At 42.9% G+C, this 15,713-nt stretch overlaps 1 protein-coding gene across 1 annotated transcript in view; it reads left to right on the plus strand.

The window, feature by feature from the left end:
• LOC129851083 (rho GTPase-activating protein 39-like) overlaps window positions 1–15,713 on the plus strand; it is a 55,371-nt gene continuing 39,658 nt past the window's right edge. The window contains 2 exon segments of the mRNA XM_055917296.1: window positions 1–126; window positions 129–172. Of these exon segments, the coding sequence (XP_055773271.1) occupies window positions 16–126; window positions 129–172 (155 nt within the window). The 5' untranslated portion in view covers window positions 1–15.

Here is a 15,713-nt window from a genome sequence, read left to right on the forward strand (position 1 = left end):
TCATAATTGTGTCGCATGTCCCGTCAGAGGAATGGCCATAGCAGGAAGAACGAGAATTACTGGGATGCGGAGTTGGGGGATGACCCCATTATCGTGACTCACGTGCAGAGGCGGAGACTCCATATCAGAATTACTACTGGACAACTGTCTCGTGTTCATACCGTCCAACAAGGTGGGAAAATTAACACGAATAAATAAACAAGTTACATTATAAATTCAAGACCTAGGCAACGCAATGCTTACAATGTGAAAACAATGTCTGGGATAAGGTAAGATACATTCTAAGGGAATTTAAGCCTACCGGACAAGATTTAGAACACAAATAACTTTCACTCAACCCTCACCGCAGGATGTGTTAGGCGGGCTATTTTGATTTTCGAAGACAGACTAAGTGAAGTGTAAAATGTTTTCATTGAGTTTAAAGTTTGTGTAACAATGTTACTTTAGGCTAGAATACAATATTTGGTTACCAATAATCCAATATCCCTGTGAAGATGAGGAATGGTGGAGGAAAGTGATATTGCAACGCTATGGGCAGAGCTTTTATTATAGTGTAGTAGGCTGTCTGCTGTCCTGTTTACAGGTTAATACTGAATGTTATTCATGTCAGAGATGGTTGGATAATCATTTAGAATAGTGACCAATAAGTTTCCCCCATGTCTAGCCGAGGAAGGCTCAACTGCTTTCTCTTATATCGAGGCAGTATAAGAGAACACCTCAATATATGAGAACAGAGTTAAGCGTTCCTTATCTACCCCATGTTATCTTCTTTCGTTGTCATATAGAGACAATTAGCAGCCACATCTAATCTTGTTAAAAACGAATATTTTATAGCACTATAATCACCTAACATCAAAGCATGATTGAACTTGTTCTCTATAAGGGCAGTATTTTCCATAGCTGCTGAATCCCTTTGGGGAATATCTAGTTTGCCTGTGTTTAATTGAATTGCCAGTTTCCTGTTTAATTCTTGAACTGATTTGCAAATTGGCTTTAGTGGCTCTTTGCTGTGGTTAACAGACCATGGCAGTAGACAAATGTCCCTATCCCATTTGTTGCACTGCTGTTTCACTGATGAAGGTTAGGATGGCTGGTGCAGTGTAGTTTATTCACACATTAATATTCTCCAACATATCTCTCTATGCCTTAAGACAGATGTGCAGCTGCTCATAAAAACCTTTTAGTCCATCTTCTGCTTTCAATTTGTTTCTTGAAACAGATGGTTCAATGGAAATAAGTCTAAGCCACAAGCTCAAAAACAGTCTTATGCAAATGTTCTCGATTTTTACTTCCCAAAAACCTAATTATTAATGGACATAAATTAAATTGCATTTATGTATTTGAATGTGTTATTGGTGTCAATGGTTTAAAGCAAGCATTTATGTGTTCATGTCTTGAGCTACCCCCTGCAGTGTCAACAGCCTTGCCGTCTGTTTTGAGTGGTTCAGGGGGAAATTCTAGAACAGGGGTACTCAAGTACTACACTGACAAAAATATAAACTCAACATGTAACAATTTCAAAGATGTTACTGAGTTACAGTTCATGTAAGGAAATCAGTCAATTGAAATAAGTTAATTAGGCCTTAATCTATGGATTTCACGACTGTTAATACAGACATACATCTGTTTGTCACAGATACCTTAAACAAAAAGGTAGGGGCATGGATCAGAAAACCAGTCAGTATCTGGTGTGACCACTATTTGCTTAATGCAGTGTGGCACATCTCCTTCGCATAGAGTTGATCAGGCTGTTGATTGTGGAATGTTGACCCAGTCCTCTTCAATGGCTGTGCAAAGTTGCTGGATATTGGCGGGAACTGGAACACGCTGTCGATCCAGAGCATCCCAAACATTCTCAATGGATGACATGTCTGGTGAGTATGCAGGCCATGAAAGAACTGTGACATTTTCAGCTTCCAGGAATTGTCTACAGATCCTTGTGACATGGGGCCGTGCATTATTATGCTGAAACATGAGGTGATGGCGACGGATAAATGGCACAACAATGGGCCTCAGGATCTCGTCACAGTATCTCTGTGCATCCAAATTGCCTCTCGATAAAATGCAAGTGTGTTCATTGTCCATAGCTTATGCCTGCCCATACTATAACCCCACCGTGGGGTACTCGTGTGGGTGAGCAAACTACTCACCCACACGACGCCATACACACTGTGCCATCTGGTATAGTTGAAAGCGGGATTAATCCGTGAAGAGCACACTTCACTTCTCCAGCATGCCAGTGGCCATCGAAAGTGAGCAATTAGTTACAACACCTGCAGTCAGGTCAAGACCCTGGTGAGGACGATGAGCACGCAGATGAGCTTCCTTGAGATGGTTTCTGACAGTTTGTGCAGAAATTCTTCGGTTGTGCAAAACCACAATTTCATCAGCTGTCCGGATGGCTGGTCTCAGACGATCCCTCAGGTGAAGAAGCTGGATTTGGAGGTCCTAGGCTGGCGTGGTTACAGGTGGTCTGCGGTTTTGAGGCCGGTTGGACATACTGGCAAATTATCTAAAATAATATTGGAGGTGGTTTATGGTAGAGAAATTAACATTCAATTCTCTGGCAACAGCTCTGGTGGACATTCCTACAGTCAGCATGCCAATTGCACGCTCCCTCAACTTGGGACATCTGTGGCATTGTGTTGTGTGACAAAACTGCACATTTTAGAGTGGCCATTTCTTTTCCCCAGCACAAGGTGCACCTGTGTAATGATCATGCTGTTTAATCAGCTACTTGATATGCCACACCTGTCAGGTGGATGGATTATCTTGGTAAAGGACAAATGCAGACAACAGGGTTGTAAATGATGTTGTGACATTTGAGAGAAATAAGCATTTTGTGCCAATGGAACATTTCTGGGACCATTTGTTTCAGCTCATGAAACATGGGACCAACAATTCACAGTTAAAAAAAACAAAAAAAAACAGTATATTTCTGAAGATCCAGTCACACAAATATTTCCTAGGTGGCAAAGGTCTGGATTTCCTGCAATTATACACATTTGTCTTATGTGTGTTTTATATGATACCAGGGGTCGAAGCCGGGACACACAGTTTGTATTGACCTTGCTCTGGGTCTGGATCTGGACCGGGTTCCGTCATTTGAGTATGGGGGTTCTAGAATGTTTTGATTACTTTCATTCCCATCACTGGTGGTGGAACCATCAGACATATGAGTCACTCCAAGGTCCTCAGAAGCAAGCAGTCTGCAGAAGATACCATTTATATGGCCTGGAGGCATCCGCATGCTTTCCAGCCGAAACAGTTCGGAAGAGTTTGTGCATATATTATGACAACATTTTGTTACGTTTTGGACTTCGGTAAGGGTTTTTTCGGGTTGTTCGGCACACCATTTTTTTTCTTGAGGGAAGCACCAAAAGTCTTAGTTAGATGTAAAATTGCGTGACTGCCAAGGGCTAAAATAGAACTCATTCCTATTTCTGACGCAGATCGCGCTGCAAGTCCTGCCTCTCCCATCTCCTCATTGGTTTATAGAAGCAGGTACCCACGTGCCATCTCCTCATTGGTTATACCCACGTGGGTGATTGAAAGACTAACTGTTTTGCCAGTAGTCGTGGTAATACAATGAAAGTTTAGATGCGATCACCATATAAGTTAAACGATGAAAAAGCCTGTAAGGAGGAGAGATGACTAGAAACAATTCGGTTTGCCGTTTTATGTGTGGATTAATTGTCGGAGTAGAGGTCCTTGTGCATTTCAGGTAAAATAACAACTCAAATCAAATTGTATTTGTCACATACACATGGTTAACAGATGTTAATGCGAGTGTAGCGAAATGCTTGTGCTTCTAGTTCCGACAATGCAGTAATAACCAACGAGTAATCTAACCTAACAATTTCACAACTACTACCTTATACACACAAGTGTAAAGGGATAAAGAATATACATAAATGTACATAAAGGTATATGAATGAGTGATGGTACAGAACGGCATAGGCAAGATGCAGTAGACGGTATCGAGTACAGTATATACATATGAGATGAGTAATGTAGGGTATGTAAACATAAAAGTGCATAGTTTAAAGTGGCTAGTGATACATGTATTACATAAAGATGGCAAGATGCAGTAGATGATATAGAGTACAGTATATACATATACATTATATTAAGCGGCATTGTTTAAAGTGGCTAGTGATACATTTTTTTATCAATTTCCATTATTAAAGTGAGCTGGAGTTGAGTCAGTATGTTGGCAGCAGCCACTCGATGTTAGTGGTGGCTGTTTAACAGTCTGATGGCCTTGAGATAGAAGCTGTTTTTCAGTCTCTCGGTCCCTGCTTTGATGCACCTGTACTGACCTCGCCTTCTGGATGATGGCGGGGTGAACAGGCAGTGGCTCGGGTGGTTGTTGTCCTTGATGATCTTTATGGCCTTCCTGTGACATCGGGTGGTGTAGGTGTCCTGGAGAGCAGGTAGTTTGACCCCAATGATGCGTTCTGCAGACCTCACTACCCTCTGGAGAGCCTTACGGTTGTGGGCGGAGCAGTTGCCGTACCAGGCGGTGATACAGCCCGACAGGATGCTCTCGATTGTGCATCTGTAGAAGTTTGTGAGTGATTTTGGTGACAAGCCGAATTTCTTCAGCCTCCTGAGGTTGAAGAGGCGCTGCTGCGCCTTCTTCACAACACTGTCCGTGTGGGTGGACCAATTCAGTTTGTCCGTGATGTGTACGCCGAGGAACTTAAAACTTACTACCCTCTCCACTACTGTCCCGTCGAGGTGTGGATAGGGGGGTGCTCCCTCTGCTGTTTCCTGAAGTCCACAATCATCTCCTTTGTTTTGTTGATGTTGAGTGTGAGGTTATTTTCCTGACACCACACTCCGAGGGCTCTCACCTCCTCCCTGTAGGCCGTCTCGTCGTTGTTGGTAATCAAGCCTACCACTGTAGTGTCGTCCGCAAACTTGATGATTGAGTTAGAGGCGTGCATGGCCACACAGTCGTGGGTGAACAGGGAGTACAGGAGAGGGCTCAGAACACACCCTTGTGGGGCCCCAGTGTTGAGGATCAGCGGGGTGGAGATGTTGTTACCTACCCTCACCACCTGAGGGCGGCCCGTCAGGAAGTCCAGTACCCAGTTGCACAGGGCGGGTTCGAGACCCAGGGTCTCGAGCTTGATGACGAGTTTGGAGGGTACTATGGTGTTAAATGCTGAGCTGTAGTCGATGAACAGCATTCTCACATAGGTATACCTCTTGTCCAGTTGGGTTAGGGCAGTGTGGTTGCGATTGCGGCGTCTGTGTACCTATTGGGGCGGTAAGCAAATTGGAGTGGGTCTAGGGTGTCAGGTAGGGTAGAGGTGATATGGTCCTTGACTCGTCTCTCAAAGCACTTCATGATGACGGAAGTGAGTGCTACGGGGTGGTAGTCGTTTAGCTCAGTTACATTACCTTTCTTGGGAACAGGAACAATGGTGGCCCTCTTGAAGCATGTGGGAACAGCAGACTGGGATAAGGATTGATTGAATATGTCCGTAAACACACCAGCCAGCTGGTCTGCGCATGCTCTGAGGACGCGGCTGGGGATGCCGTCTGGGCATGCAGCCTTGCGAGGGTTAACACGTTTACATGTTTTACTCACGTCGGCTGCAGTGAAGGAGAGTCCGCAGGTTTTGTAGCGGGCCGTGTCAGTGGCACTCTATTGTCCTCATTGTGTTGTATTGTCCTGTATTGTCCTCTGTCTGGGAGCAAGACATCCTGGTCCGTGACGGGGCTAGTTTTCTTTTTGTAATCCGTGATTGACTGTAGACCCTGCCACATACCTCTTGTGTCTGAGCCATTGAATTGCAACTCTACTTTGTCTCTATACTGACGCTTAGCTTGTTTGATTGCCTTGCGGAGGGAATAGCTACACTGTTTGTATTCGGTCATGTTTCTGGTCACCTTGCCCTGGTTAAAAGCAGTGGTTCGCACTTTCAGTTTTGTGCGAATGCTGCCATCAATCCACGGTTTCTGGTTTGGGAATGTTTTAATAGTTGTTGTGGGTACGACATCGCCGATGCCCTTTCTAATGAACTCGCTCACCGAATCAGCGTATTCGTTAATGTTGTTGTTGGACGCAATGCGGAACATATCCCAATCCACGTGATCAAAGCAGTCTTGAAGCGTGGAATTGGATTGGTCGGACCAGCGTTGAACAGACCTGAGCGCGGGAGCTTCTTGTTTTAGTTTCTGTCTGTAGGCTGGAAGCAACAAAATGGAGTCGTGGGCAGCTTTTCCGAAAGCTGTTTATATCCCAGGACAAATTAGCTAGCAACAGCAAGCTAGCTAAATAGGGCAAATGAACGTTAGCTAGCAAGTGCAAGCTAACTAGCTAAATTGCCATACATGTTTAATGCTTTTTGACCTGTCCCCAAATGAATGTCATTGGTTCAGAGTTTGTTTTGATATTTTAACCTGCGTGTCGTAATCGCGTTTGGTGTGGGGGGGGCAAAATTAATTTATGCACGATAGCGCACGCGCGCAACCGGTTTGGGTTCCGTGTAAGATCTCCTCGGCAAAACGGTCAAAATTTAATGACGGATTTGTGGCTTTTTTGTCTTTATTTAAGCGAAGATCTTTTTAAGGGAGTATGTGAGCACACTCGTTTGGTTCGCTTAGCCGACACACACTCAAGTCTCAATTCATCACACTGTTCTGTGTTGCCGATTGCTCGTTTTCTGTAGCGATGGGTCAAAACTTTAGTGAAAGACTACATTCTTTCATCCTAGCACTCATTCACCCCACTATGATTCTCTTACGCTTTTACCAAGGTGATGGAGCTCTGTTTTGTCCATCCAAATTTGTGTGGCCCAACAGTCCAATAGCTTCAGATGAGGTTCATGATTTAGAGAGGCAAAACCCTCACGCTCAGGTTTTTAGGTAGTACAGTTTGAGTAACTGATTGAGTTGTCAATGGTAGGTGCTAAAACACTAGTTGTTTCCTGTCGTTACACTCAGGTGTTGGAGGATGTCTTCATGTTTGATCGGAACAGCCCATTCCATTCCTCCCAGCCCTCTTTAATTGTGTTGTGACTAGAAATACAGTATGTTAATCCGATTCTACACCCTGAACCCCTAGAGAGGACATTATGCTTGCTGCCCCCCTGGTCCCTTGAGTTCCAGTGCAAATGTTAACAGCTTAACTAGCCTGTGTGTTAGTCTGATCCAGGACCTACAGTTGAAGTCGGAAGTTTACGTGCACTTATGTTGGGGTCATTAAAACTCGTTTTTCAACCACTCCGCAAATGTATTTTTAATTAACAAACTATAGTTTTGGCAAGTCGGTTAGGACATCTACTTTGTGCACGACACAAGTAATTTTCTCAACCATTGTTTACAGACAGATTATTTCACTTATAATTCACTGTATCACAATTCCAGTGGGTCAGAAGTTTACATACACTAAGTTGACTGTGCCTTTAAACAGCTTGGAAAATTCCAGAAAATGATGTGATGACTTTAGAAGCTTCTGATAGGCTAATTGACATAATTTGAGTCAAACTCAGTGCCTCTTTGCTTGACATCATGGGAAAATCTAACAAAATCAGACAAGACCTCAGAAAAACAATTGTAGACCTCCACAAGTCTGGTTCATCCTTGGGAGCGATTTCCAAACGCCTGAAGGTACCACGACCATCTGTACAAACAATAGTACGCAAGTATAAACACCATGGGACCACGCAGCCGTCATACCGCTCAGGAAGGAGACGCGTTCTGTCTCCTGGAGATGAACGTACTTTGGTGCGAAACGTGCAAATCAATCCCAGAACAACAGCAAAGGACATTGTGAAGATGCTGGAGGAAACAGGTACAAAGGTATCTATATCCACAGTAAAATTAGTCCTATATCGACATAACTTGAAAGGCCGCTCAGCAAGGAAGAAGCCACTGCTCCAAAACCACCATAAAAAAGCCAGACTACGGTTTGCAACTGCACATGGGGACAAAGATCGTACTTTTTGGAGAAATGTCCTCTGGTCTGATGAAACAAAAATAGAACTCTTTGGCCATAATGACCATCGTTATGTTTGGAGGAAAAAGGGGGACGCTTGCAAGCCGAAGAACACCATCCCAACCGTGAAGCACGGGGGTGGCAGCATCATGTTGTGGGGGTGCTTTGCTGCAGGAGGGACTGGTGCACTTCACAAAAGAGATGGCATCATGAGGGAGGAAAATTATGTGGATATATTGAAGCAACTTCTCAAGACATCAGTCAGGAAGTTAAAGCTTGGTCGCAAATGGGTCTTCCAAATGGACAATGACCCTAAGCATACTTCTAAAGTTGTGGCAAAATGTCTTAAGGACAACAAAGTCAAGGTATTGGAGTGGCCATCACAAAGCCCTGACCTCAATCCTATAGAAAATGTCTGGGCAGAACTGAAAAAGCATGTGCGAGCAAGGAGGCCTACAAACTGGACTCAGTTACACCAGCTCTGTCAGGAGGAATGGGCCAAAATTCACTCAACTTATTGTGGGAAGCTTGTGGAAGGCTACCCGAAATGTTTGACCCAAGTTAAACAATTTAAAGGCAATGCTACCAAATACTAATTGAGTGTATGGAAACTTCTGACCCACTGGGAATGAGATGAAATAAATAATTCTCTCTACTATTATTCTGACATCTCATATTCTTAAAATAAAGTGGTGATCCTAACTGACAGGTACAGGGAATTTTTACTATGATTAAATGTCAGGAATTGTGAAAAACTGAGTTTAAATGTATTTGGCTAAGGTGTATGTAAACTTCCTACTTCAACTGTATCTGCCGTCAGCAGCCCATGTCCTCATGGGGGATCACCCAGACAGATGCCTCTTTCCTGTGTGGCTCACTGGCCACCACCTCTGACTCACCCCGTAACTCGGCCCTGGTTTAGACACTGGGGTCGCTTGTCAGGTCAGCAGGGGATGGGGGGTAGAGGCTGAGGCACAACTCAAAATGCGGAAACATACAGAGACTGTCTCAACTATATAGTTAAACAGCCGCACAACTGATGGAAAGGGTATTGCTGGACAAGCCTCCAAGCAGATGGCTAAGGGTAACTCCTTATGGCCTTTTTTAACCATTTCACTCTTGGCAGAAACCCCTCTCGGACCTAAATGTTGGTTTATGTCTTCATTTGTTACATTTCACCTCCGATGAGCTGACGAGAGAAAGAAATAACTAACATAAATGAACCGATTAATCTCCATATTTTAATCCGTTACATCCGAATCGGTAAATTTTTCTCCATATTTGTTTGGACAAGTGACCCCATTGTTCCTGTTATTGACAGCTGGCGTACCAGACAGGCAGGGAGTCTATCCTGTATTTGGTAAACACACTGTCCTCTGTCCCTTAGTCCCACATGCTCCTTCTCGTCCAGAGGCCCTCTGATCTGATAAAGTGTTCATTTGTTAAGGCTGGAGAGGAGGATTGGACGAGAACTGCCCCCTATGACAGAGGATTTATTGTGGTTTGACAATGCTGCTGCCTTATGTCTCAGAAAAACAGTCACTGGGCCTGTCCTGCTGCTGCATCATGTCTTAGACAGACCGACAGACAGTCACTGGGCCTGTCCTGCTGAGCTGTGAGGGGCCGGAAGTGCCCAGCATTACTGCTTAATACTGCTACATTAGTGGGAGGAAGAGCGGGATAGTGGGCAAAGACCAAGACAAAGCCTCCATACAGCCAGCATAGAGCACTGTTTTTTTCTTAGTTATTTTGTAGGCGGGGCTCAAAGAAGGTTTCTGAAGCCGGGCTGCCAACATTAAAATGTTCCATCTAAACCAATAGGAGGGCTCTGTGTGTGAGACAAGATTATACAGAACAAGTTTGTTGCAGTGAGACCCTTGTATGGATTGGGAAAGTGTGTCAAACAAAAACCAAGGATTGCAAAGTTAAACAAACCATACAACTCTATGCACAACGACTACTTTAACAATTTCCAATGAACATTTTACAGAAACACATTTACTTGAAGAACAGTACAGATGCAAAGTTTGGTAACAGAATGACGGCACAAACCGCACAAATCGTCATTCTGTTACCAAACGTTGATTCTGATTCTGCACTGTTCATCAAATTAATGTGTTTTTCAGTGGACATTGTTAAAAGTAGTCAATGTGCATAAAGCTGCATGGTTTGTTTAACTTTGCAATCATTGGTTATTGTTTGACATCCATTTTAAAGTGAAGAATCTGAGTCTCCGCATCATTCTTTTTCTGTGGAATTCCCTAATGTAAAACTTTGGAAATGACATTGAAAGCCAATCTATTTTCAAGGGCCACCTCTTAAATACCATCTTAATCCCAGGGCAGGAGAAGTGGAAAGTGGAAACTGTTCCTGGTTTTGGATTATCGCAGCTGTTGGAGGTCACCCCACATCTCCTAAACATGCCCCAAGCTCCACCCACTGGACTCCTGTGCAGGGCTCCGATTGGCTGGCGGCCATTGTGGGAATGGTAAAAGAGAGTTTTAGTTGAATGAAGTCTGATTGCTGATCTGACAACAGAGCCCATTGTCCCTGGCCATCAGGCATTAGCAGAGGGTGCACTGCACACGCATTGTGATGCATATGATTGTGACTCATCACAGGATAGGCTTGCCAGCTCTGCTTTTTATTCTTTCACAGAGACCCTCTGGATTTATGTAACACTAGAAACTTCTCACAAAGACAAACAATTTATGATATTCCCGAACTGTAGGTTTTTTGTTATGACTTAAGTCCTTAGTAAATTAGTTTGTTTTGGTGCAGAGTAGGACTGACTCTATTTAGTAGACTGGTCGATTGTTTGGTCGATAGGCTGTTGGTCGACCACGATTTCTTTAGTGTAGCAGTAGCAAATAAAAAAAACATGACACCTGTCTAATTCATGTCTGTCTTAGTAGACTGATCCATTGTGTAGGCCATTGGGACGGCACAGTCCATCAGTCTAAGACGTGCTACTGAAATTGTATATGGTTATATCATGTAAGAACAATGATGCAACACAAATAAAATGTGTATTATTTTATAACAAATTAGCTTTCTCCCGCATTGGATAATGGACGCTGTCTGCATTTCTGAAACACATCAGTGCGCTCTTGAATTAGCGCCTTTTCCTAGGCCATGTTGCTGTGTGCATAATAGCAAAGTTAACCAGCATATTGGTGTTGAGAACAATGTGGCGGAGGCAGCAGAGGAGTTAGGAGACAGGAAAACAGTCCTTGCCTTAATTGTCTAAGAAAAGTGAGAAGAGAGGAAACAACAACATAATTAAGTGTATAATCAGTAGCCTAACTGTTAAATGTGCCTGGCTTTATAAATCATCCATATATATCTACAAAAATAAGACAGATCCTGCTTCTGTTGCCTGTTTGAGTGTTTTGTTTAATAGCCTACTGATTCCGTGAGCACCAAGCCTCACGCAAAAATTTCAGAAATGTGACTGTTTTTAATCTTTGCTATGCTGTAATAATGGCTTTACAATTTTATTATTTATAATTTATTAAGTGTCAGACATTTTTTCCCTAAAAATAACCCTCCCTTTTCCTTGATCTCCTTATTGTTATTATAACTATTATTATTATGATCATCATTATAATAATAAGTAATGTCATTATCATTCGTAGGCTTATTATACCAGCCTTGTATAACCATCATTGAGCTGTAGGCCTAAGAGAGCATCCTATTTAGTCTTAATACCGTAACTTACTGAGGCCTATATTTCAATACTTATATAGGCTACTGTATCAATAATTTATTCGTTCTTGTCATCACACACCATACGAGTCATTCATGATGTGAAATGCAATCAAGCATTTTAGTTTTAAAATAAAGCGACAATTGAATAATAAGTCTAAACAATAAATAGGCCGAAACAGTTCCATTTCGGAAATTGCATACATGGATGAATGCGACTGCAGCAGGGAAGAGAGGGAGACAATTGGTGCTAGTCACTCAGTCACTCGCTGTCTTTAAAATAAAAAAACTGAGCCAGGTGGCACAATCAAATCATTTGCGGTCGGACTCCCTCTAGTCATTTTTGTCTTAATTATTTCATAAACAGTTTGCTTAAAGCATCAGACAAGCTCAGTGCATATAGTTGATTTGATTAAAACACATAGGATGTGTTTATATATGGAAAAATGCACGTTTGAAAATTTCAACCAATCGAATGGTCGAAAGAACAGACAACACTTGGTCGACCAATATTTTTTTTCTTCACTTCTGAGAGAACTGACAGCCATTGTATAGACGGCAAAAGACAAGTTGTGGAATGTCCACTTTGGGCTGGACCATTGAGTTGGAACAGACAGACCCCAGCTCCAATTATGACACACCTTATGGCTTCCAGACAGACAAACTAGACAGTCAGATTTGGAGGTGTGCAGTATCACTCACACATGATACTACAGGGATTAAGGTCACTTAGTAGAAAACAGGTGTTATATTCCCTCTCCAAGGAATGTGTGCATTTTATTCTGGGGCTACTCAGTCATCATGGTCCTTGTGGAGGTGACCCTGCAGAGTGGCAGAATGTACAGGCTCCTGGCCTCTCGCTGCTAGCCAGGCTTTATGTGGCACCAGGGCTGAAGGCCTTGCTGGGGCTTAAAGTGCTTTACCTTTCTTCCCCTCCTCGGCATCCTGTCCTCCCTCCCCTTCCTCACTCCATGCCTGTCTCTTGTATCTGATCTGATCTCTTAACACAAGGCCAGCTTTATTATGCCTGACATATCCTCCATGAAAAATGACCACAGCAACTGCTGTTGAGCCCTTTCAGGGAGGGGAAGGCGTTGACAATTAGTTGGAACAGTGATCAGCAGTTGTCCTGTCAGGCTGATGTAGGCTACTTCAGGTAGGGGGAACAAAGAAAGACATCAGAACCTTCTTTCAAAAACTATTCAAGCACACCAACTGTATACCACCACAACAACAGCCCATCCATCCATAGCACAGAGACATTAGCCCAAATGCCTCCTAGTTACTTACTATGACTGTGATATGTGGTTGTTCCACCTAGCTATCTTAAGATGAATGCACTAGCTGTAAGTCGCTCTGGATAAGAGCATCTGCTAAATGACTAAAATGTAAAAGGATTTCACCACTCCATCAATGTCACAAACACACAAGCTCCTTTCCCAGTCCCACATGGGGAAACCCTATGGCCCAAGGCTAGGGACAGATCCCATACCTACTTCATTCACCCCCTCACACTACCACAATTACTTATAACACATTTTAAAGAGGACAGTATGCAGCCTTCAGGGTCTGACTTTAAGCCCATTGCTCTTTGGTCTACAGAAAAAGGTAGCCAAGCATCATGTTTTAATCCTGCCAATTATTGTTTTGCCCTGCCAATTGTTGCGTAGCCATCTATAATTGATTGGGGATTCAGTGGTGCTCTCAGGTGTTAAACATGCAATACACACGTGCGCTCCAATTGTGCCGTGGGTTTATGTAACCCCTGCCACTTGTGGAATGGTTGGAATTCGAGGTGACAAACAATCGAAGCAAAGAATGTGTGTGACAGGTGCAAAGCTGTTCCTTGTCATCTGAAACAGGTGCACTCTCCCCTCTCCCTGCAATTGTTCTCTCAAGCCTGGATGTGGGTTCCTGCCTGTATCTGTCCAGTATGGTGGCCCAAATACTCTGTATCCTATTCCTAACTCAGAAACAGAGTTGAGCTAGGTGTTAGCACATTCATCAAACATCACTCTAAATGTAATTCATAACCAGTAGTCTACATGTGACTAACATACGTACATTATATACATAATCTTTGTTTACTTAAGCTGTTAGCTCCCTTGCATTCAATGCAGAGAAATTGATATGGTGTGTGTTCTGGGGGCCCCCTCTATCACACAGTGTACACTACAGGGGTCATGGTACAGTCTGAATTACACACTGTTAATGGAGCTACTGCAGAGCACACTCAGTCCATGTCTTTACAATGCATTACAATGTTTTACAATATTTGGATAAGCACGTTACCTGGCAGCTATGTTGTATACACTTTGAACTTAATACATAATCAAACAGAAAGCGGCCTTTACTAGATTATTACTCCTATTATATTGAGCTACATGCCACTGCCAGCATGGCTGGGCTGGATGGCTTAATATAACAGTGAGGTCTTTATATTGTCTGATTCTAGCCTCGGACACTTTTCCCCTGGATCCCTGCAACCTCTTTTGTAAGGTGAGCAGAGATGATTTTAACTCAGAATTTCTGAGATTGTTATTTTTAAATAGCAGGTGTGTAAATACGCTCAGGAGGACTTATAAAGTTTGGCACTTGTGGCTGTTGCTGGCAGATGGTAAGCGAGGTTAGCTAATTGAAAGGCAGCCCCTGTTTGAAACATCAGCCTGGGCAGCTCCTCAAGAGACCGGGTACAGAGTCTCTCTCAGTATAGCCTGTTGTTCGGCGAGGTTAGAGGTTGGTTTACAAGGGCGGTAAACTTTTTAAAGGATATTTTTGATGTAAATGGCATGTTATAGAATATTCCAGACACCTTTTTTGTGATTTCACATTTTTGAGAAACTTACCCCAAACAGGAAATCACTTCCTCATCCTCGTTGTGTAACATGGGAACCCTGAAAAAAACATGAGCAAAGGCTCCAAATTCACCCAATTACATAATTTTAGAAATGGTAAAGCTCTGAGTATAGGGTTACAGGTCTTTAGATGTTGTACACATAAAATTGTGTCATTCTGAAACTGTATCCACAATGCTATATTCTGTTGTCCTTTAAATGGCTGTTTTAAGTTGGTCACTGGTGGCTGTCCTCTTTCCAATTAATTTAGAAACACACAAATGCATTTATGCCTAGGGCTGTGACGGTCATGGAATTTTGGATGATGGTAATTGGCCTGCCAAATGATGGCGGTCACAGTAATAACCATTCGATTAGCAAAACAATAAATAATGTACATTTTCTCCTCGGCTCCTGACTGCACGTGCTGCCATAGAATGAATAGAACGGGAATCCCCATCAAATCAGTGAAGGCATAATGGGTGGACTGGCGGCCATTGCGAGTATACCCATAGGAGCAAAGCAGTAAAATATGTGCTGTGATTTGTTGACTCAACTGACATTACGAAAAATGCGTTCCATACGCCGAGTCGGTATTCATGTCATAAAAAGGAATTCCCCTCGACCACGCCCACAAATTGGGGAAAACAAACATTCTTTCCAATTGACCCTCATTGTAAAAGAGACAACTTTGTCTTCGATTTTTTTGCAATATGACATTTTCAATGTACAATAACAAAAATCCTGACCTACGGTTCACAATGCTCCCACGTAGGGAAATAGAACCTGCCAGAGAGCCTTGTTGCTTCAGGCTATTCAGTGTGAAAGAGTGGTAAATTGTGGGGACCCGGTGTCCAAATTAGAGGTCGACCGATTAATCGGAATGGCCGATTAATTATGGCCGATTTCAAGTTTTCATAACAATCGGAAATCGGTATTTTTGTACACCGATTTGGCTGATTTTTATTTTATTATTATTATAATTTTTTTTACACCTTTATTTAACTAGGCAAGTCAGTTAAGAACACATTCTTGTTTTCAATGACGGCCTAGGAACAGTGGGTTAACTGCCTTGTTCAGGGGCAGAACGACAGATTTTTACCTTGTCAGCTTGGGGATTCAATCTTGCAACCTTACGGTTAACTAGTCCAACGCTCTAACCACCTGCCTTACATTGCACTCCACGAGGAGCCTGCCTGTTACGCGAATGCAGTAAG

Source organism: Salvelinus fontinalis, chromosome 3 (genome assembly GCF_029448725.1).
Source record: "Salvelinus fontinalis isolate EN_2023a chromosome 3, ASM2944872v1, whole genome shotgun sequence".
Classification (NCBI taxonomy): Eukaryota; Metazoa; Chordata; class Actinopteri; order Salmoniformes; family Salmonidae; genus Salvelinus; species Salvelinus fontinalis.